This window comes from Seriola dumerili, unplaced genomic scaffold (genome assembly GCF_002260705.1).
Source record: "Seriola dumerili isolate Sdu_G_001 unplaced genomic scaffold, Sdu_1.0 BDQW01000017.1, whole genome shotgun sequence".
Taxonomy (NCBI): domain Eukaryota; kingdom Metazoa; phylum Chordata; class Actinopteri; order Carangiformes; family Carangidae; genus Seriola; species Seriola dumerili.
The window spans coordinates 11477265-11499132 of NW_019174272.1; the positions used below are offsets into that span (position 1 = coordinate 11477265).

Below are 21868 nucleotides of genomic sequence, written 5' to 3' on the forward strand. Positions count from 1 at the left end.
TTTGTGGTTTCTTCTCAGCTACTTGAAATGCAAACGATGTGTTTATGTTGTGGAGAGAATGCTGAGTGCTTCTGAGTTTGATCGCAGTTGCCGCTGAGTGTATGCATATTGCTTCCCCTATGACTTGTTGCTCTGATTCTGTTGAATGAGCTCATCTGCCTACTGGTACACAATAGATAGAGTCTGACAAACTGTAATGATGGGAAAACTCCACATCACTTTCAATACCCTTTGGACACTATTCACAACCCGAGCTCCATGTTTTTTTTTTTTTTTTTGCTGATCACTGCGTTCTTCATGTCTACTTTCTTAAATTGGCCAGTCACCAGATTCTCATTCATTTGTTTTGGTGACATTTTGGCTGCGAAGCAGATATTGTGATTTTTTGTGTTCAGCCAATTCTTTCTTCCAAACACACCAGAGGATTTTTAAAAATCGAAAAAAAAACAAACTCCTGTGATGAAAAAATGGCAAATAAACAATAGGTCTCACCTCCTGTTACATAGACTGGCAATAGATAGTTGAACATATGCAACATTTCCAAAGAGACTGTTGCTGTAGCTGTAAGATTCAATGATTGCCAGCTACCTGTTATCTATCTCAGACTCAAACCTTGCAGTCGCAGCCTGGTCTCCCTCAGTCTCATCACAGGACAAGTCAGTCTGCAGAGCCCATTGGAGAAATATAATTGACTGTTTTATCTCTGTTAGCTAGAGCACCAAGATCTTTTACCATCTAAAGCCAAACTGAGTCAGGAAAAGTAAAGACTTCACTGATCTTTAACTGGATCTCAAACCTGTGAAATTTTTTCAGGATGTCATATGTCAAAGTCATCGAGTATAAATTCTTCACTTATCTGTATCTGTATGTGTTTTCAGGCTAAGGGGAAAAGGGTGATTGGGCATTCGCTGTTGTCGCCCCAAAGCTTTGAAACAGCTTTTTTAATTAACTGTTAATTAAGTGTTCTCCCTCCGTGGACATTTTTAAGGCTAAACTCAGGCTTTTGAGTATCCCTAAGGTTTTATTTTTCACTTTTATCCTCTGTGTTTTAACTGTCCCGTCTGTCTCTGCCTATGGGGTAGTTAAAATCCTCTCAAATGTTATCTCCTTGCTTTTGTTTCCTTTCCGCAGATACCATCTCATGTTATTTCTTTGTATTTTATCGTACAGCACTTTGGTCAACTCTGGTTGGTTAAATGTGCTTTATAAATAAACTTGATTTGAAATTTCTTTGGTTAGGTGTTGTTTTGGAGGGGAAATATCAGAAGCATTAAAATGAGGGACGTGGAGCATCCTACTTTAGCATAGGTTTCACACATAAGGAGATACTTCATCTTTTGGTTCACTAGCATCAGGACATTGAAAAGTCTTTTGAGCAAATCTTGCTCAAAAAAAGAGGAAATGTCAGTAGAAGCGCAACAGGATGATAATTCACAGAAATCTCACTCGACTACCAAAAGTACAACACATTTGTGAGTGTTTGCTATGCAGGGAATAATGAATGTGATTTCAGACACAGAGCAAGACTCTTGTGCGTCAGTTAATTCAAACACATAATCGATTGGCGACCTGAGTGATAGCGAGGCGACTGGGGCCACGAGCAGGAAACAACAAGCACGTCTCCTCATGAGGTGTGATGATGTGCTTCTGGCTGTTGTTAATCTGTGACGTGCTACAACGTGGTGGAAAGAGAAGCGTTATAAAGTCAGCAGACTGAACGTGTGTGTGTGTGTGTGTGTTTTTTAATTACATATGTAGTTTTGCTTTAAATGGTAAAAAATTCACATTTCAAATTAAATTGTGATCTCCTATAATTCTGTTTATATTTCTGTTACTCCGACTATAACAGTTGATGGTGATACATTAAGGAGACTGAAATCACGTAACTGATATCTAATTAGGTGCAGATGTCATTGTCACAAACACCCAGTGAGACTATACAGCACACAGTCTCTACTGACTCAGTTTTCATCACCTCTTCTCTCTCTGCACTCCAGTTTTCACTTCTATGAATATTCTCTCCTCTCTTTGCCATTTCTTGTTAAGTGGCTATCTGCCTTGTCATGGTGCGGCCTCTGACCTCATCCATCCTCTGTGCTCTCTTTGCACTCAGACCATCATTAAGGCAATACTCTGGGCTGGCTTGTCAGAACTGGACGGGCTTGTCAGTCAGCGGCTCAGACAGCCGGGCTCATCGCGGCCTACGCTTCGCTCCTGTCTGCATCTCCTTCCTCCCACAAATACACGGATCAACTTTGATAACCTGGCGACACCCGCTCCCCTATCTGCTGCATACACCTTCAGTCATTCTGCGAGGCTGCCAGGCTGTGGCGATGGCACAGCTCTGCTTATCCCTGCTCAAGTAGGAAATTCTTATTCCTCGTCTTTTTGATCTTAATTATTTTTTCATGTAAAGTCCACACTGCAAAAATAACCCGCGGCCCCCCCAAAGTTGAATTAAAGATGGACAGCTCTAACTGGCAGCGAGAGGCAGCTGGTTGAAAACTTCGATACCCACACATTAATCAGTGTCTGGAAATTCCATGTTTTGTTTCAGACGTTCAGCCAGAAAATGACTTTTGAAAGCCAGACATCACTGCTGCACCTTGAGAAGCAAAAGCTGAGTCACTGTTATTGATCACCGTCCTCATCAGAGGTTTTCCTGCACAGAAATCGAAGTCAGCCGACAGTGTCATTTTCTAAGCCACCTTCATAAACAGATACGTACGTGTCGCTGGCAATTTGAACTGTATATTGTGTATATGCATTAATAAAAAGCTTGGGTTTAAAAGTTAGATATGTGCAACATAAAAAAATGACACCCATTCAAGTTAAGGTTTTGGAATACTGAATTATTTATGGAAAGTTATGCAGCTTGTCCAGTATTTTTAAAGCTTGTGGACATTTTGAGAATAAGTGGGTTGTGTTTTGTAAAGCAAGACTAGGTCAAAACCCAGTATATATGTCTGGACTGCCTGGGGTCAAATCCTGATTTCATAACTGTGACGTCGTCTGAGAAAATCACCAAACACATAAATTAAGGACAAAGACTGAGCTGTGGTTTCAGCTGGATTTACTGCAAAATGAGCCCTCAGAGAGAAAGTTAGAAGAGACACAATATCTTTCTTTTTTTTTATTAAAATTTTTTTAAGGCGTTTGACTTTATTTCAGTCGTGTGTGTGTGTGTGTGTGTGTGTGAGATAGAGATGACACAAGTGGCATGCGCTTCCACCAGGTGAAAGACTTATCTGTTCTTATTCAGTCTCTCACACAGCTCACAGCCTCCATCTGGATCCACAATAGTTTAGTCTTTATTTACTTCAACTCTGGAACGTAACAGACTTTTATTAGAGGCAGGTCTTCTTGTCTAACTCCCTCTGTTTGATATGTAGAGTTGGTCATAGCGATTAGTATGAAGCCTCTTTACCGATGACTTCTCTTTCTCCCTCCCTCTCTCCTGCTCTCTCTGCTCCGTGCGTCTTATGTTTAGTTATTCCTCTGCCTTCGTTAGTAATAATGATATATGTAATGAAAATAGTTTATTTGCTGTAATGGAGGAGAGGCTGAGTGAGTCAGACACTGCTCACATTGGTCTGACACTAACTACAAAATTAGCCTGTTTAATGTTGTATGCATTTCCCTCCACAGGAAACAAAAGCCACTATTTTGAAACTTGCATTTTTTTTTTTTTTTTTTACATCCATGTTTGGTAGTTCGCCTTCTTTTTCTTCTCTGACTTTGTTGGAACTTCAACAAACTGTAGATCACTGGAATAAAACTAATGGCAGCTAAGTGCATCGCATCGCTACACATTAACTAACTACTACTGACAACATGAAAGTCACATCATTAAAGTCAGTATGCATTCTAAAAGAAATTAAAGAAAAAAAGAAAATGGAGGTGTCGCTCACACCTGCAAAAATCTGAATAAATGGTGATGATGTGGACAAAGCCAATGAGTTCAACCTGTTCTACAACAGGTTTGACACAGCCTCACCTGTTCTCTCACCCATTGCTTCAGCTCCTCAACAACCTGACACTGCAGCCTCAACTCCCTCCACACTGGGCTCAAGTCTCCTGTCCTTTACAGCGGAGGAGGTGAGGACGGAGCTCAAGACGCTACGTCCTGGAAAGGCAACAGGCCCGAATGGTGTGTGTCAGAGGCTGCTAAAGGACTGTGCAGCCCAGCTGGCTGAGCCTCTCCAGAGGATCTTTAACTTAGGTCTACAAACAGAGAGGGTCCCAGTCCTGTGGAACACATCATGTCTTGTTTTGGTACCTAAAGTAGGACGACCGGCTGAGATAAATGACTACAGACCGGTGGCCCTCACATCACACATCAAGAAGACCCTGGAGTGGCTGCTTCTCCACCTTCTGAGGCCACAGGTTGAACATGCACTAGACCCCCTACAGTTTGCCTCCAAGGAACATATTGGAGTGGATGATGCCGTCCTTTACATGCTCCACCGGGCCCATTCTTAAGTGGATGAGCCAGGTAGTTACATGAGGATTATGTTCTTTGATTTTTCAAGTGCATTTAACACCATTCAACCCCACATTCTTAAAAACAAGCTGGAAGGGATGGGAGTGGATCCCAGCTTCTTGTCTGGATTACGTGACAAGACGACCACAGTACGTCAGGCTGGGTAACTGTGTCTCAGGGACAGTGATGAGCAGCACCGGGGCTCCACAGGGGGCTGTTCTGGCTCCAGTCCTGTTCACCCTGTATACGGCTGACTTTAAATACAACTCTGAGTCCTGCCACATCCAGAAATACTCGGATGACACAGCTATTGTGGTACATATTAGGAATGGGCAGGAAGAGGAGTACAGGAATCTGATGATGGCCTTCAATGAATGGAGCCAACTGCCTCCTTCTGAACACCTCCAAGACCAAGGAGATGGTCATCGACTTTCAGAGGTCTAGGCCCACCCTTCAGTCAGTCAACATTGGAGGGAAGGACATTGAGGCTCATGTCCTTTGATGTCTGCAGTGAAATGCTGCACATGTTTTATCAGTCAGTGGTGGCACGGGTATCTTTAACATTTTCCTTTTTTAAATGCCAATTTAATTGTGGTTAACAATATTTTTTCATGTATCTATACATGCATGTCGATAGATAGAAAGGATGCCAACTTAAACTTAGTTGATATCTATTTCTCTCCACCAGTTCCACACCTCTCTCTCATCCTCTCATTCTGTCCAGGAGTTCTCTGTTGTCATTAAACTAGCCCTGACTGTCTGACCACACCTGCACCTCAGCAGTCTGAAGCCTCACAAAATGAACAAATTGGCACATGACGGGCTCATTGGATGACCTCACCAACTTCCAAACCGCTATTTCCAGCTCCTTGTGAAAAGAAGATAATAGGTGGAAAATTACAGTGTGTACACAGGAGGCACAACAACGTGCTGGGACCAACAGGTCTACTGGGCCCAACATCTGGACACACGTGACGAGACATGCAAGACGAGTTATACACCTTTGATATATGTTCGCTTCACACCTTGGTGATGCATATATAAGGATGCAGACGTGAGTGCATTCACGCTAAAATCATACTGACACAATTTAAGAAAAGTGCAAAAAAAGTTGTTAAATATACTGTTTATCACCTATGAATTCAGCTTCTTACTGAAAACATCATCTCCTCTGTCTCTTCTCTGAATTTCATGAACATCCTCCCTCCTCTGCTTTCTCGTCTGGCACCTTCCATGTTATTTGTCTCCTCACACAAGAGGCTGGGGAAACACTACATTTAAACTTATTTTCAACCGTGTTGCTTTCAGCACATAACAATGGTTTTCACAGGCAGAAAATATGTTCACACCAGATGATTGGGTAAGGAAGACAACGCACACATTTAATTATATACGCAAGATATATACAGCGGCTTCAGAAAGTTTTCAGAACTCTCCACTTTATTTTATTGTGTTGCAGACCGCATTTTAAATGGATAAACTATTCTACCCATTGTTACCCATAAATTCACACGCAATAACCTATGACAAAGTAAAAACACTTTTTTAGAAATCTTTGCTAATTTACTAAATGTCATTTACAGAAAATCAGAGCCTTAAATCACTACTAAAAAAGCCTTGAGCTTTGAATCTTCATGGGTGGTTTATCCTATTCATCTTGACAGATCCTCTACTCCTCTCTGACAACTGCCATCTTCAGGTCTCACTTCAGATGTTCTGTGGGGTTTAAGTCTGGGCTTTGGCTGGGCCACTAAGACTATTAGAGACTTGTCCTGTAGCCACGGAGAAGCACAACCCCAGCATGATGCCGTTACTACCATGCTTCACCATAGGGATGGTATTAGCCAGGTGATGAGCGGTGGCTGGTGTCTGACATTCTATCATAAAGACCTGATTGATGGTCGTCCTTCCAGTCGGTTTTCCATCTCTGTGGAGAACTTCTGAAACTCTGTTAGAGTGGCTGTTGGATTCTTGACCGAGGCCCTTCCCGCCCAGGTACTGAGTTTGGCTGGACGGCCAACTTCCAAACTTCTTCCATTTCACAATTATTGAGGCCACGGCGCTCCTGGGAACACTCAAAGCTTTAGAAATAGTTTCATAGCCTTGTCCTGATCTATGCCTCACCACAGTTTTATCACAGGCCTGCAGAGAGTTCCTCAAACTTCATCACTTGGTTTTTGTCCTGACCTGCAGTGTGAATTGTGGGACCGTTTATACACAGGTATTTGCCTTTCTAAACTCTGTCCAATCAGCTCAGTTTGCCACAGATGGACTCTCGTCAAGTTCTCGACACTCGTCAAGGATAATGAAAGCAAAAAGGATGCAGCTGACCACAGTGCGGAGTCCAGAGCAAAAGGTCTGAATACATTCTAAATTAGAGGTTTTAGTTTTTGTTTCTTTACAAAAGATTCAAAATTTCTAAAAGCATGTTTTCACTTTGTCACAAAAAACTGGAAAAGGAGGTGGTCATTTTTTTCATTTAAAAATTGATCTACAACATGATAATGTGTGCAAGAAGAGAAAGGGTTTCAACACTTTCTGAAGCCACTGAATATTTAAATTTGTGACAAAAATAAAAATCCCCCGCTGGCTCACCCTGTCACCTCACTGCCTCATTTTGCCACCGGTGGTCTTGCACTAGATTGAAATTCTGATGACCAATCTGTGAGTCAGTTGTTTCCGTCTGGCTAAAATCAAAATGCTGTCGTGATTTTACATTTAATTTAACCAGAGCAATGTCTCTTTTAAAAATATTTATTTGAAAAACAGCTTCTTTAGGAAGTCTTGTATTGGATTCAAATGATCTCCTATTCTCTTCTCTCTTACAACTGAGAAATCGTTTTTCTTTCTGTGCAGACAGGATTCATTTAGTGTTTATCAGGCTGTAGATATCAAACATATCTGATTTTGTCCTGTTGGTTTAGATCTGTCACAGATTTGAGATTTAGGTCTGCATACATATTTCAGGCAGAAATAATGTAGCTAGCTCAGTTAAACATCAATGCACAGAGCTGAAGGGCAAAATGGTTCCTTAAAATTACATTTATATACAAAAACATAAAACTATCTAAATGTATGCTTTTTTTTATCAGCATAATGATCAAAAATTTATACTGAACATATCTGCTATCTGTTCAGTGCTAACATAAAATGTTGATACTGAACTTAACTGGAAAAATAGGTTGAGTTGTTTAGGCGTATTCCACTCTGCAATTATGTGTCCTTGAAATGTAACTGGCAAAGCAAATTCATAACTGATTGTGTATAATTCTTTTATAATTGCTGTAGAACGCCATGATATTGGTAGCTTGATTGTTTGCATGACTCACAAAGCTTCATAGGAAATCTCTGTGGTATGGCTTGCTAAAGAGCAATTAACTTAATTATTTCTTTGCTTTGGTATTTTTGGACTTTGTACCACTGAAGCTGGCTGTGGGAGACCTAATATTAATATGTTGTTACCAGATACATACATTGCCATTTTTTGGCGTCTTGTTAAAATTAGTCACCATCCTGTCCTTATGGAAATCTTAGCTTGTGAGGGACACCTAATATCTAGTGACACCTAGTGACATCATAACATAACTAGTGTATTTGCATATAAAGAAAAGTTTCAAAAGTTAAGTCAAACTAGACATAAGTTCTCATAACTAGCTTGATTGTCAACTATTGTTATTTCTAAAGATGCAATCATCACTTCAATATACATATAAATCTACCTGGGGCTATAGGGGTATCAGAAACAGAGAGGATCCAAGTGCTAGAATGAAAACACTATTAAAATCTGTGTAACTGGAGAATTTGAGTCTCGAAAGCTGCCAGATCTAGCGAGAAAATTGCCAAACTGGCAACATTAGGTAAGCATTACCTGTTAAACATCAGCATGTTAGTATTCAGTTCAAGTACAACCTCACAGAGCCGCTATCATGGCTGTAGACCAATAGGACTATTTTTCACTACATAACAACCCTGTCTTTAAGAAATGATTGTAGAAATATAGCTTCAGTCTACAGATGAGTCTCTGTGTTGACTGGCCTGAATGTTTACAGCACTCACACTACAAATTGAAGGTAGAGTGAGCGATTCTAATCCAACACACTTTTTGTCAAATTCAGTGAATATTTCCTCACGCTCAGTAGCAGGAGAGCTGTGAGTATCACTGTCTGTAGGTAACTGTCTCATCTTCTCTGCATGTAAGCATTTCGCAAACTGTCGCCACTGTTTGCGGTCTCATTGTTTGCTGTAGCTGTATAATGGAACTTATGTTTACTATGTGCAAAAGGTTTTATAGGCAGTAAGACCTAAAAACACAATTTTGCTAGCACATTGGATTTATTGCATTAATTGCATTAATGCATAATAGGGATAGGCATTTTCAGTAATTTCAATATTCGAGTACTCTAAATACCTTATGAACAAGTACTCGATTACTCGCAAATTAAAAAAAAAAAAAAAAAAATTATATATAATATATAATATATTATATATATATATTTTTTTTTTTTAACCATAAAAAAGAAATACAGAAACACAAGCGGAATGTTAAGCTTGTGTTTCCAGTCGGACAGCACACATGATATGCAAGTTTAACGCCACATATATTGAACTGTTATTGTCATCTTTTTTCATCAAAGTATTTCCTCACATCACTCTCCCTAGTCACGGCTGCCATGGTGCACATAACGCTACCTGAGATGAGCTAATGTAGCCAAAAACAACACATGCGCAGGTGCACGAGTAGTGAAACTCTACCCGAATAATGACGTAAACAACAAGTACTCGAGTACTCGTACCCATCCCTAATGCATAACTCAAAATACTATGCCACATGCCAAGTACTTCCCTTGTTAGCTTAGCTACAAACCTGCGGTCCTCTCCTCTGTCACTGAAGTTTTGTAAAAATAATATAAACATCTTCCACTCTGTTGTGTTTTAGATATTGTGTTTGTGTGCATGTCATTTGTTTGATGCTGTTTTATATTAGGAAGTTTGTTTTGCATCAGCTATGAGAAAGAGTATCCACTTCCACATTGTATAAGACGTTCTGGATTCCGGCATAGTATTGTTGCCTTGGCAATGCATGTCCATGAATGTTGGGAGGCGGAGCTTTTGAAGGAGCACTGAAGTGAGGGGTGAATTTTGTTTTGCTGTTGGGTTCAAATATCAATTGATTTTTCTGCAGAATCACTTACTCCACCTTTAAGAGAACAAGCTTCACCCTTCTAGAACAACAAAGTCCATCTCTGTTTATACGTGTAGGGTAAAAACACATTTCTTCAAGTAGTACCTCAATTCACCTTCTCCCCCTGAATCACACAGTGCACTGAGTCATATTGCCTCTCTCACTGCTGCTTCCTCTAGTCACTTTATTTTGCATCATAAATCCCCTCTTCTTTTTTTTATTCATTGTATTTTTCTCTATGCATCACTTCTCTCTCAGCCCACTGGTACAGGGATATTGTCAGGGCACTATGGATCTGTCCCTCACAATCCTTATTATTGGTTGTCTGTAATGCTAATGAGGCAGGAATGTAAGCTAATTCAAGTCATTTAAGTCACTCTGGATATCAGCAACGGATAAATGTCTAGTATGCTAATGTTGGTGACATGCTGCAATACTACAAAGTGCCTTAAAAAGAACTTGCATTGAAATATGTCATCAGAAAACAAAATTGAAAGGAAAAAATGGGTAAAAACAGTAAATTAAATAGCATGGCATCCACTAACACCATTACTAAATGAAATGCTATCATTGTATAATTTTTTGGAGTTTTTGGCAGCATGTTTTCATCTTTGACAAGTCAGCCAAGTATTACTAACTTTTGACATCAGTGTTTCCAACAGATTGATGTATTTGTGCTAGCCCACCACAATATCGCAATATCAACATTGACCACCACATATTGATTTTCTTCTTTTTTTTACTCAAAAGGTCCATATTTTACACTTTTCCTTTGTTTTATTTGAAGTGTTGATCCATAAGAAGATATATTTGTGGTTTTAAGAACCAAAAACCATCTCAATGTAGTTTTACATCTCCTCTCTCAGGCTTCTCTCTGGAGCTCTAGTAACAACAGGTCAGTGAGCCAATCAGAAGAGAGGAGGTTCTGAGCCTCTCTTCTGATTTGGCTCACTGAGTTATTGAGTTATCCAATAAAAATATAGCAGATTTCAGGTAAACACTCAGAGAAACAAAATCCTCCAAGGTTGGATGGTGGGTCCAGGTGAGCGGGGCTTAGGGCATGGCTGAGAGCTGTGACTGCTTTGTTGTGACATCACAAAGTTAAAGAAGTCCTGATGGCTGGTTTTAAAGCTCAGTTTCTGAAAGAATCAGGCTTTGTGCATTTCTCTGTGGACTGAGCACTTTGATTTTATTAATATAGAACCTAGACCTGATGTATTATCAATAAACACATGAGAATCTCACTTTATACAATATGGGACCTTTAAATGTTTACCATCCCTATCTGTCTCTCTGTGGTACAATATGAAATCCACCCCCACCGACCGCACCGAACGAGTTGGTGCAGTAATGATTGTTTTTTGTTTGACACACAGCTATCACCAAAAATGGAATGCAGTTCTCTGGGAAACACTGGCCTCCTTCAGAAAAACAACTTCTGTATTTTTAAAACTCCATCCACAAAGTTGTACTAATTATGTGCAGAAACTGTGCAAAGTTTAAGTGGAACTGACTTGGGCAGAGTGCGTTGCAGGTGATCTTCTGTACGGACATGCCCTCGCAGAAAGCCCCGCCGTTCAGAGGAGCTGGGTTAGTACAGGTTCGTGATCGCTTCTGGACACCCCGCCCACACGGCACATTACAGGGCGACCACTCCGTCCACAGGGACCAGCCGCCGTTCACTGCAAAGAGTTCAGCAAAGTTAGAGAAGAAGAAGAAGAAGAAGAAGAAGAAGAAGAAGAGGTAAAGTGAGTGCAACAAAAACACGTATTACTTTTCCAGAAGTCTGTGTTGAAGACTCTTACAAGAGCCAGGGTTATTAATGATTATGCAGGCTCTGAGGCACAACAAGGCAACAATGCATAACGGCTGGAGCAGATTGAGAACGGCACATTCATTGTGGTGGATATACAACTCCCTCTTTCCTAATTGCCAGTTCAATGTTCCTTGCTCTTGGATTAAGATAAAGGCGTGGAACTGTGAGAAAGCAAAGAAAACAGCCATTAAACAGAATTGCCATTTCTAAAGGCGACACTGACTCATAGTGGCCGACAGGTTGGAATCGACCACTTAGCGTCTGACTGGAGCAGTTTACTCTATGATGATCTCTGTCTAACGTGTGTGGAAGCTAAATGTTTAGTAGTGCTATCAAAGCTGGTGAACCCGCTTTGCTGGAAGGCCTCTGGCAAATAAATACTTAATAAGCAACACTCCTTTTAAATGAGATTAAGACACAGTGGCTTATTTCCTTTCATAAAGTACACATTGATTTTAAATGAGAGGCAGTAAATTGAGTCTTTGAATAATACATTCATCGAAATAAAGAGGAAACATCGCTCTTCAGTGGAAACATGGAGATGGGTCTCTTAATCACTTGTGTAGGGGTGCAGGAAACCAAACAAATCGATCTGAAGTGCTATGTAAACATCGTGTCACTGCACTGTAATGTGTTGTAACAGGCAATAACAGCAGCTGGGAGGACAGCGTACCAAAGACTATGACAGTGGCGGTGGCGCTGCGTCTCTTTGCCACGATGTTGCTGGCCAGACAGGTGTAGTTGCCAGAGTCAGACAGACGCGCCTCGTTGATGATGAGGTTGTGGTCGGCTCGCGTGTCGATGTTGTCGTCGGTCAGGGAGCTCACCAGCTCTTCGTTTTTTAGCCATTCCACCTGCGCACGAGAGGTCATAAAGGACACAGAGATGAGAAATGCAACAAAACATTTTATCTCTATTAAAGAAATAAAACTCTACTCAAGTATTAATTATTGAAATACTTGTATTCACATCTTTAGGCTCTAAGAACATCATAATCTTAGACTGCGTCTACACAGGAAGTGCAGTGTGAGCAGTATGTTAGCAGAGGAGCTTCAGGACTCCATGTGTTTACACACAGGATGAACTCAGGCGCAGCATTGAGTTGTAGGTCACCAGCATTTTGGCAGTGCTCAGAACTCAATACACAAACACTGTTATCCATGTAAAATGGAAGAAAATAGATTTGAAAAACAAAAATACGCTTCAGGCCTGGTTCGTGAGCGTAAAGCACGTGGCTGTGTAGACAACTGGATTGATTAAAATAGGGGCAGATGCATGTGAAGCTGACAACTGAAAAACGTGGTTGAGTCGCTTTCTGTGAAGAATCCCTGTTATAACTGCAGTATGACAAGTGCAACACACAGCAGCCTCTTCACTTAACATGTCATTTGTTGCTAGAGACAAATGAAGTAGCCGGGGGAAAGTAGCTGGGATTTGCTGATTTGGGGAGAGAATGTGCTAAAACTGCTGATGGAACATTGGGTGTAGTATTTTTCATGTGCTTCATATACTGCGTGTGTGTGATGCCCTCAAGTTTGGTGTCATGCTTGGACACGGTTGGGAATATGTCAATCTGTCATGTTACATAAATTCACATTCGTGTAAATGAGCTAAATCAATAAAGTTACAAAACAATAGAGTCTTATATAATATGACAACAATGGACAGTCAGATGTAGCAACAACGAAAGCAATAACATAACATAAAACATAATGTTACAATGCTGCCTTTTGTAGTATATGACAGCTCTATTCTGACCAAGCTCCACTTTTACCATCATCTTCTTTCCTACAGCCGTAGAATTAAAGTGCATAGCTAGGTCCAGGTTAGCACTGTTGGCGATGTGTTCACAAGGACACATTATAATTTCACCTCCTCTTGTTTTATCACAAAAATGTAGAGATTTCTTTTTAATTTATTATTAATTTCTTTTTTAAATATTTTTACATTTAAACTCCATTAAAGTCACTTCTTTTTTCTTCAACAAGACTGTATGGAGATTTAGTCAGTTATTGCTTAATGACATCAGTTTCATCGCACCAATGTCTGGTTTTCTACATGGGGAAAAGAGTACAAATATTAAGCAATTATATATATATATATTTCTGTAACAACAATAATCGCACCCTCCTCGTGCAGTGATTGGCCAGGTGTGCGAAACGTCAAAGTAAAGCACGAATTAACCATCTCTCTCAAGCTCACGTTTGCAGAATTCTTCACACAACCGTCCTTTACAGCAGCACAAACGCCTTCGAGGAGACTGTTCAAAGATGTGTGCAGTTATCACCATGTGCATTAAGATTACAAACGCACACAAAAGACACAAAAACACTGGAGAGAGATCAGGGAAGTAGTTGGTAGTGTTATGCAGCCAAGAGGAGGCTATTACAGCAGGATGTTTGCATTTGACTAATTCCTTTCAGAACAAGTATAAACACTTTCACCTTTAGATGTGGTCAGACATCATTTAACCGAGTTCATTTCAATTCAAGTCTCCTGTTCTCACAAGATGCAGATCTCATATTTGGATTAATTCTCCTCGAAACTGTACAATGGCACAGAGAAATGCTGGTCAAGGCTGTAAGTCCCACCCTGCTGTATAACCACAGTTAGGCAGCATCACCACCGACAGTAAATTAGTCAGTCAAAAGAAGCACTATAACCAATTACCAGCAACAGAGAGGAAAACTAATTATGAATTACAAACTTAGAGACGCTTTACTGCTCCTACCCTGGTAAGGGAGCTGCATCGCTGCGTTTGCAAATTACATTCATAGTGTGGCAGAATGGGCCAAGCTGATGGATTTATAGGAAGCGCACAGGCGCTCTTTATAATAAACAACACTCAGGCTGGATGCAAATAGGAAGTGCCTTTGGGCATGCAAACACTGGGTAAATAGAAAATGACACACAGACCCGAAGGATGATGGATTGCAGGTATATATTGACACGAATAAAAATGATAATAAACATCATAACACAGTAATCACTTCTCACATTCAGTATTTTTTCACACCAACTGAGTCAATTGCACGACTCTCAGCAGAGGTGGAATTTTTTCTTTTTTGGATGAGAGGAGTACAGTACAAATACGGCAATGGAAGCCTCTATTTTCCCCCGTATGCCTTGAAGAAAACTTGGAAGCCGATCTTCAAAGGCTCCCGGATTCTTCTCTACAATTAAAAGATAGCCTCTTGTGTGTGTGGGTTTCATCAGAGGTAAAGCGCTTAGCATCTCTGATAGATAAGAAAATAGAGAGACAGAGGACTGGGGGATACAGTCTAATTTCTCATGATTAGAGTCATCTATCACTGAATGGGTGACACAAGTAGTGGCACCCCAACACCACAACCAACCCCCCACCTCCACCTCCATCTCCACCCCCACCTTCCGACTCTTTATGTATTTATTTCAATTTCATCCTGGGAAATTTGTGACTTTAAAGAGGCAATTAACGTGTGACACGAGCCGGCCCTCACAGTGTTTGGGGCCACGCTGCACATTAGCTGTCTGTCTGCCGCTAACAGCCCGTGGGTAATGATGAAAAGATTCACCAAGCAGAAGGGGAGAGAGGGAGAGAGAGAGAGAGACAGAGAGAGAGAGAGAGAGATACAAAGAGAAACAGAGACAAGGGGGGGGGGGGGGAGAAGATGAAGGGACAAACACAAATTAGCCCGGCAAGTGTGGTGGCAGAGGATGTGAGAAATGAATTGCCTAATTGGCACATTTGTTTCAATTAGGATGCGGTCATCAGTGTCAGCCTTGACGGAGGGGTTTCCAGGCGGGGCAGCACATCAGGACATCCTCCCTGTGATTTCATTACCTGGACCACCCCTGAAGGTCACCTCCTCCAGCCCCGCACAGCGGCCAGGTCCTCTCATCTACTTAAACACACACACATGCACACAGCTCATCCAGATGACATTTGCTGATGATTACATGCTGAGAAATGTGGTGGTTGAGGGGCAATTAGAGGACAGAAGAGCAATGTAATGGGTGACACCGCAGCCATCAGCAAAGACTTATGAGGAGAGCGCTGATCAAGACCTTGCCACATGACACATTTTCCCCTGCGCTGGTGTGCCTCATCAACGCACCCCTAGGTCGAATGGTCATTTGATGTCAAGGTGACGCAGTACAAACGGTGTGCTTCAGTGTTATAAGGAGAACAATCCATCTGCTGACTCATGCTTAGATGCCGCAATTTAGCATGATCTCCTCCCCCTTTGGGCAACTCTCTGCCGCCTGTGGCGAAGCCAGCGTCGGCAGCAGAACTTTTTAATTGCAGAGTATCTCATCAACGCAATAGCATGGATTAAGCGCCTCCGTCAGGTGCACCCCTGGGGACCAAGGGGGGACGCCAGCGGGACCCGCTGAGCAGCTTATCAGAAGCGACACCTCTGAGCATGTAGCTAATCCACTTCACAGATTCTCCCAACAACCAATCAGCATCACATGTAAAGAAAGGCGCGCTGGTGGCACGCACACATACACACAAGGATACCTGCGGACTCTTTGAACTCAGCATGGCTCGGCGTGTTCGTACGAACGGCAAGCCTGACAGCAGCAGGTAGAGCTGAAGGGAGCTATCTGCGGCTCAGCTGTGCTCTCCCGCTCCGGAGGTTAATCAGAAAAGATACGGGGAGAAACACAAAGTGGGTCTGTGTCGCCCGTCCGCCTCCCCCGTTGCTTCCCAAATGCCACCTCTCCTCCCCTCCGAGCTATGTGGCACTGCATTACTATTCCACCCCGAACTGTCTTATCTTAACGAAAGAAATAGAGGCAGCTCCCGGCTTCGGCCTGGGCTGGGGTTGGATGTAATTGCCTGGCTTAATAATGAAGCTCATCATATGCTCTCTAGGAGACTTTCTCTGACCTATGAGAAAATAACAGAGGCGCTCGGCGGCGGGACCGGATACTAGAAACAAGTGCGGAGAAGGCGAGAGGTGGGACGGAGTTAAATGCTAACTTGTTTTGGAGCAGCATCGCAATGTCTTTGTGAAGCTCAACAGAGAACAGCTTGTATCACAGTGCAGAAGCATTTAGTTGATTCCCCTTTGTGCCGTAGCCTGGGCTGTCTACCTGAGCTACTGTAGATCAAGGGGATTCATCTCGGATTAAAGGCTTTCATTCAGGGAAGTTGAAATTGGCTTCCAGTTTGGCTGTTCATTTCACACTTTCTCTCAGAGTAACCTCTCAAAAGAAACTCATTATACAGGGTTCTCATGGACTCCTTTCTCCCCAAGTTAAAAGATCTGCTCTGCATTCACACCCACTGATATCTGTGAAGTAAAAGTGGAGGATTGGTTTTGGCTCGGGAGCACCGAAACGAAATCACAAATAAGCTGCTCCTACGTTCTATTAACCATGGGTAAATTATAGTCTCTGCTCTTTGGATATGATGAATGAAGGTATTTTTGTAGCAAAACACTCGAGAATTTGCATGTTGCAATTTACACTTGCAAACAATACTCGCATATGTATGTCCTGGTATTTTTCTGTTGTTTAACTTGAATGCAAGGGATTTCTGGGCGTTAAAGTCTGACTCAGTTTTCCTCACAAAGAAATGTTTTGTAAATGCTGGGAGTCAATAACTATTGATGTGACAGCATTTCAACTAGTCTAGAAATTAAACACTTTCATTGTCTCTATGATTGTGATATGGATGTTTACTTTCCAACCACATTCGATAAAGTTTTAGCGGATTCATTCAATTCAAATACTTTCTGCTGCAACATTTCAGATTCCATTAAGCAATAAGTGACTGCAAAGAGCTGCAGCACAAAGATACACACCATACATTTTCTGGAAATGGAAACATATATCTGATTTTTGTTAGTTTAAGTTACAAAAGTAAGATGGAAAAAGTTAAAACAAGTCTAAAAACTTTAAATTCAAAACTGCATTCATTTATCTTATGGCATCTTGGGGGAGCTGAGTTCATATAGAGTTGTTACAGTTTACATGATGGAAAACCATTGCCCATTAGAATTCATGTGGTGTCATGTTTCTTGGTGCCTGTTGCGGCTGAAAACACAGTTGACCAGATCAGAGTTTGTTGGCTGTAAAACTGAAACGATGAGCTAGTGATTCCTAAAAAAAAAAAAAGAAGCTCCATAGAGCTAAGGGGAACTAAAGAGTTGCTCTGTGGGTTTGTCACTAAAAAATGACTTCTTATAAAGTGCCCCAGGAATGAGTCCTGAAATGCAAAAATTAGAAATTAGTTAGCATTTTAGCACTTCCTGTTGACATTGAAGTCATGTGACTGTGGTGTACTTGGTTTACGGACTAATATTGGCTTTTTACTTCTGCTGATTCCATTTAGGCTTCAAAAAGTTGTGTTCATTAGTGAAGACTATCCTGCTAAATAAAACGTGCATAAAGTATCATAAACTTTTGTTTTCCACAGCGTTTATTTTCTGCAGTAATCCAAAAGCCAATGTAAAAATCCCATTGGCTTTTTGTAAACGGAACCATGCTGATGCTAACATCCAGGCTTGGCCTACAAAAATACATCATCCCTGCAGCATCCTTTTTTTTTCTTCATCTTTTATGCCTTTATTCTAGATACAGTGAAAGAGAAACAGGAATGTTGGGAGTGGGAAAAAGAAGGGGGGGGGGGGGGGTTGAGGGGAGGCAGCAAAGGGCCACAGGTCGGATTCGAACATGTCGCTGCTGTGGTTAGGACTAAGCCTTAATGGTACACTCTCTTCCAGTTGAGCCACCGAGGTGCCCCTGTAAATCAACCATTCTTGATATAAAACATCAGTTCAGTGAATCTTTCAGGCTGTTTTGGTCATATGCTGTTATGAAATGCACACATAATGTCATAATAATAATAATAAGAAGAAAAGACACTGAACTACAGCATTATGACACACTTGTGATTTTCCATGTCAGTATTTGGTATGACTGAAAATGCTTCCTGGGTACAACCCTGTGTTACAACCTCTGTCACCTCAGCCTCTGAAGATGCTATTTTCACAAATGCTCTCACTGTTACTACAATTATTGTGGCACATTCAGTGCAGAGATGATTTGGGGACCCGTGACTTGAAGATACTGCAGACAGACAGTTAAAGAGGTGTGGGCATGACAGTCCTCCAGCAGGCATGGCTGCTCAGAGGAGTAAAAGCAGCTTTTCCTGTCTTTTCTGAGTGATCTAAGAAAAAAAACATACAAGTCTCATAGTACAAACCTGTCAGTCATGCTTGGATGGCCTCCAGTTAGATTTGTATCACTGGGATGTAGGATTTTAAGGGGATTCTACTCTACAGGTTTGTAGTGTTCTACAAATATGTTATAATTCTTGGACTAATTATTGGTCTTAGAATTAATTCTTATAAAAATAGCTTATAATTCTAGATGCTAAAATATACTGCCTCTGTTCAAGTTGCTGATGTTACATTTAAATGGCAAGAATAGTGAAATGCTGAGTTTTCAAGTCCCACAGGGAGGGAACCTGCAGGTTCAACCCCATGTCCTAGAAATGACGTGTCTATTGGATTATGTTCAGAGGCAACATTTTATTTAAATGGACAAATAACTGAAGCAGCACAGTCACCAGGAGGTGGTCGTGCAGAGCACACAAGTCACACCAGAGACTGGGGTTTGCATCCAGAGTCCCACATGAGGTTAGGTTTAAGTGACAAAAGCACTTGGGTTAATATTAGAGAAGGCAAAAGTCCGAAAAAGGATCCGCACACTGTGCTAAAAGTTCCCGACAATTTTAATGAAAAGCAGAACAGGCATTATATAGACTGAAAGAGATTTATATTTGACTTTTGACACAGTATTTTGTATGTGTCTATATGAACTTTGGCCTTTGTTTCAAGTCGATTGTGTCTTTTCTATAGAGGCATGTCCCATCCACCATGTGGTAGGATCAGTGGTTTTTCAGCTCTGCTCTGATTGGTTCAGCCTGAGGGCAGTTTGACTCTCAATCATGTAGATCACAATCACCTGTGTGATGACTTTGTTTGTGTCTATACAATGCCCGTTCTGCTTTGTGATTTGACAGTGTCTGACAAAGACACCTATAGATCGAAACGTTGCTTTATTAAATTAGCTGGGAGCAATTAGTGCAGTGTGCGGATCCTTTTTTCTTTTGCCTTTAGTTTCTTCTTTTTGATCCAGCACCTGTGAAAGTCCCTTTAGATGTCCGTGCTGGACACCCTGTTTGTCCTTAATATTAGAGAAGGATCATAGTTTTAGATACATGCAAATAAACACAATCTGTCTCGTTACTGAAGGTTTTCAGTCCTTTATAAATATGTGATGATACCTACTTACAGTCAGTGATAGAATGTACAAAGTTAAGAGCCATAAAGAAGAAAATGTGATGTTCGTTGGATGAACAAACAGGAAACAGCTACTTCATGCATTTTTTTCAGATGGTAACTAAATTAATATTATTGCTGTGGCTTCATTACCTCTCACTTATATAAAAAACTAATGCTGTATATTTAGTATAAACTGTATATTGGCACTTTCAATCTATAGGTACTCCTGCAGAGGTGCATATTGTGAAACTGCACTTATGCTTTTCTCAAGATGTAAAAAACAATAATCCATGGACCTTTGCAGAACGTTTTTGTCAAATGTGTTTTGAAACCCATTAATGGACAAATAATTGGAAGGAAAGACAGAAGGTGAACTAGAGAAACATATCTGCTTCTTCATGCAAATACAGACCTGCTGAATGGAAGACAGATTCCTGCTCAGTGTCAGACTCTTGCTTAAATAAACTGTTGTTACCACATGACACAAAATGATTTCGGTGTGAGTAACTGGAGACTCATTAGCTCACCCTGACATCCATGCTGACAAAGGCGATTTCCAAACACACCCTACAGAAACACAGTGTTTACGCTGCACTCCAAACCACAGACGCGCCTTCTATCAGGCACTGCGCTGTTTTTTGCCACGGTAGCATACATCCCCCAGCTGCACTCTGAAACCTCACACTACCACACTCATGGACGCCATCTCAATATTTCATGGACAAGGTGCGTTGAAGCCGCCTGGGCTGAAGATATCTGCCCTGTGCTATCTACATTATTCACTCCCATCTCTTGCGACTGGGTTCATTTGTGTTGACAAAGGACTGGATGGGAGATTGTGATTCGGTCTGTACCGCTCAGATTCAACTATTTTTAAACCCGGTGTGGATTCTGCGGCGCTGGAATGACATCACTCCTCCATTTCCATGCTGAATCATTGATACAGCACAGGGCTGGAGGTTGACCTCCACCTAAATTTGTTCCCTGCACACATCTATTACACACCCATTGTTCATGTTCAAAATCACTTGGCTAAAATTGGAATCAGACGGTTTGCATGTGGAGAGGAATGTGACATTTTTCACCAAGACATTTAAATGTTATATTTCCCCCTTTAAGTCAGTCTTGCAGGTTGATCACACTGTGAGAAACATCTGTTCTCTGTCTCCCAGCTGACGTTTACGTTGCCACCAGACATGATTTAAATGCTAAAAAGGAGAAAAAGAACAACAATGTACTGCTGCTTAGAAAGTGAAAATGTTAAGTACTCATGAAAACAGTACACCCGCCTTTAGTATAAGCTGCTGCATACAGCGTGTCTTGATACATGTAAGTTCTGCTCTTTCATGCTGGAGATATATGTAAGATGAGGGTCTGTGAACATCCATTCAACCTGCTTTAGAGCCATTTACAGGGTGACAGCTGCCACAGGTTAATCTGCAGCTGTCACCCTCAGCAGAGACTCCAGTCTACAGCGTAGCTACACACACTTCACTGATAAACCACATTATTACACAGAATAATTACCAAATAAAACATCTACCCATAAGCACTCCCGCGCTCTCTCTCACTTGACCTCACACATGCTTTCCTTCTCTCTTCTTCCCTCCCTCCCTCCCTCTCTTCATCTCTCTCCGTTGCTTCTTTGTTTAGGGAAGTGGGTTAAATGAGGTTTAAATGTCAATATGGTTCAATTAATTTCCATCTCTTATTGGTTAACAAATTACGGCTGCAATTAATAATTATTTTCATCATTTATTTATCTGCATTATTTTCTCAATTAATTGAATAATTGTTTGGTCAATGACATGTTAGAAAATAGGGTGAAATACAGATCAAAACTGCTTGTTCTCTCTGACCACTCGCCTAAAACCCAAAGATATTCAGTTTAGAATAATAAAAGATTCTGTTCATGATTGACTTATACTGCAATTTTTTAAGGTGTAGAGTTTCAGCCCTACACCAAAGTCAGCGGGGGGTAGCGTCTGATTCAAGTCCGAACGTGGCCAGAAGACAGCTCGTGATGGAGGGTTGCCTGAGACATGTCGATACATTCAGCTGAACCGCCAGTGCAGCTTTGACTTAGGTCACAGAGTCTGTTTGAT

At 41.2% G+C, this 21868-nt stretch overlaps 1 protein-coding gene across 1 annotated transcript in view; it reads right to left on the reverse strand.

Annotated features, from left to right (window-relative positions):
• The window catches only part of unc5d (unc-5 netrin receptor D), a 113227-nt gene that overhangs the window by 55410 nt on the left and 35949 nt on the right, over nt 1-21868 (reverse strand). Inside the window, exons 5-6 of the mRNA XM_022752957.1 lie at nt 12155-12335; nt 11180-11347 (exon numbers count right to left, since the gene is read on the reverse strand). Coding sequence (XP_022608678.1) covers nt 11180-11347; nt 12155-12335 — 349 coding nt within the window. The remainder of the gene's footprint in view (nt 1-11179; nt 11348-12154; nt 12336-21868) is intronic.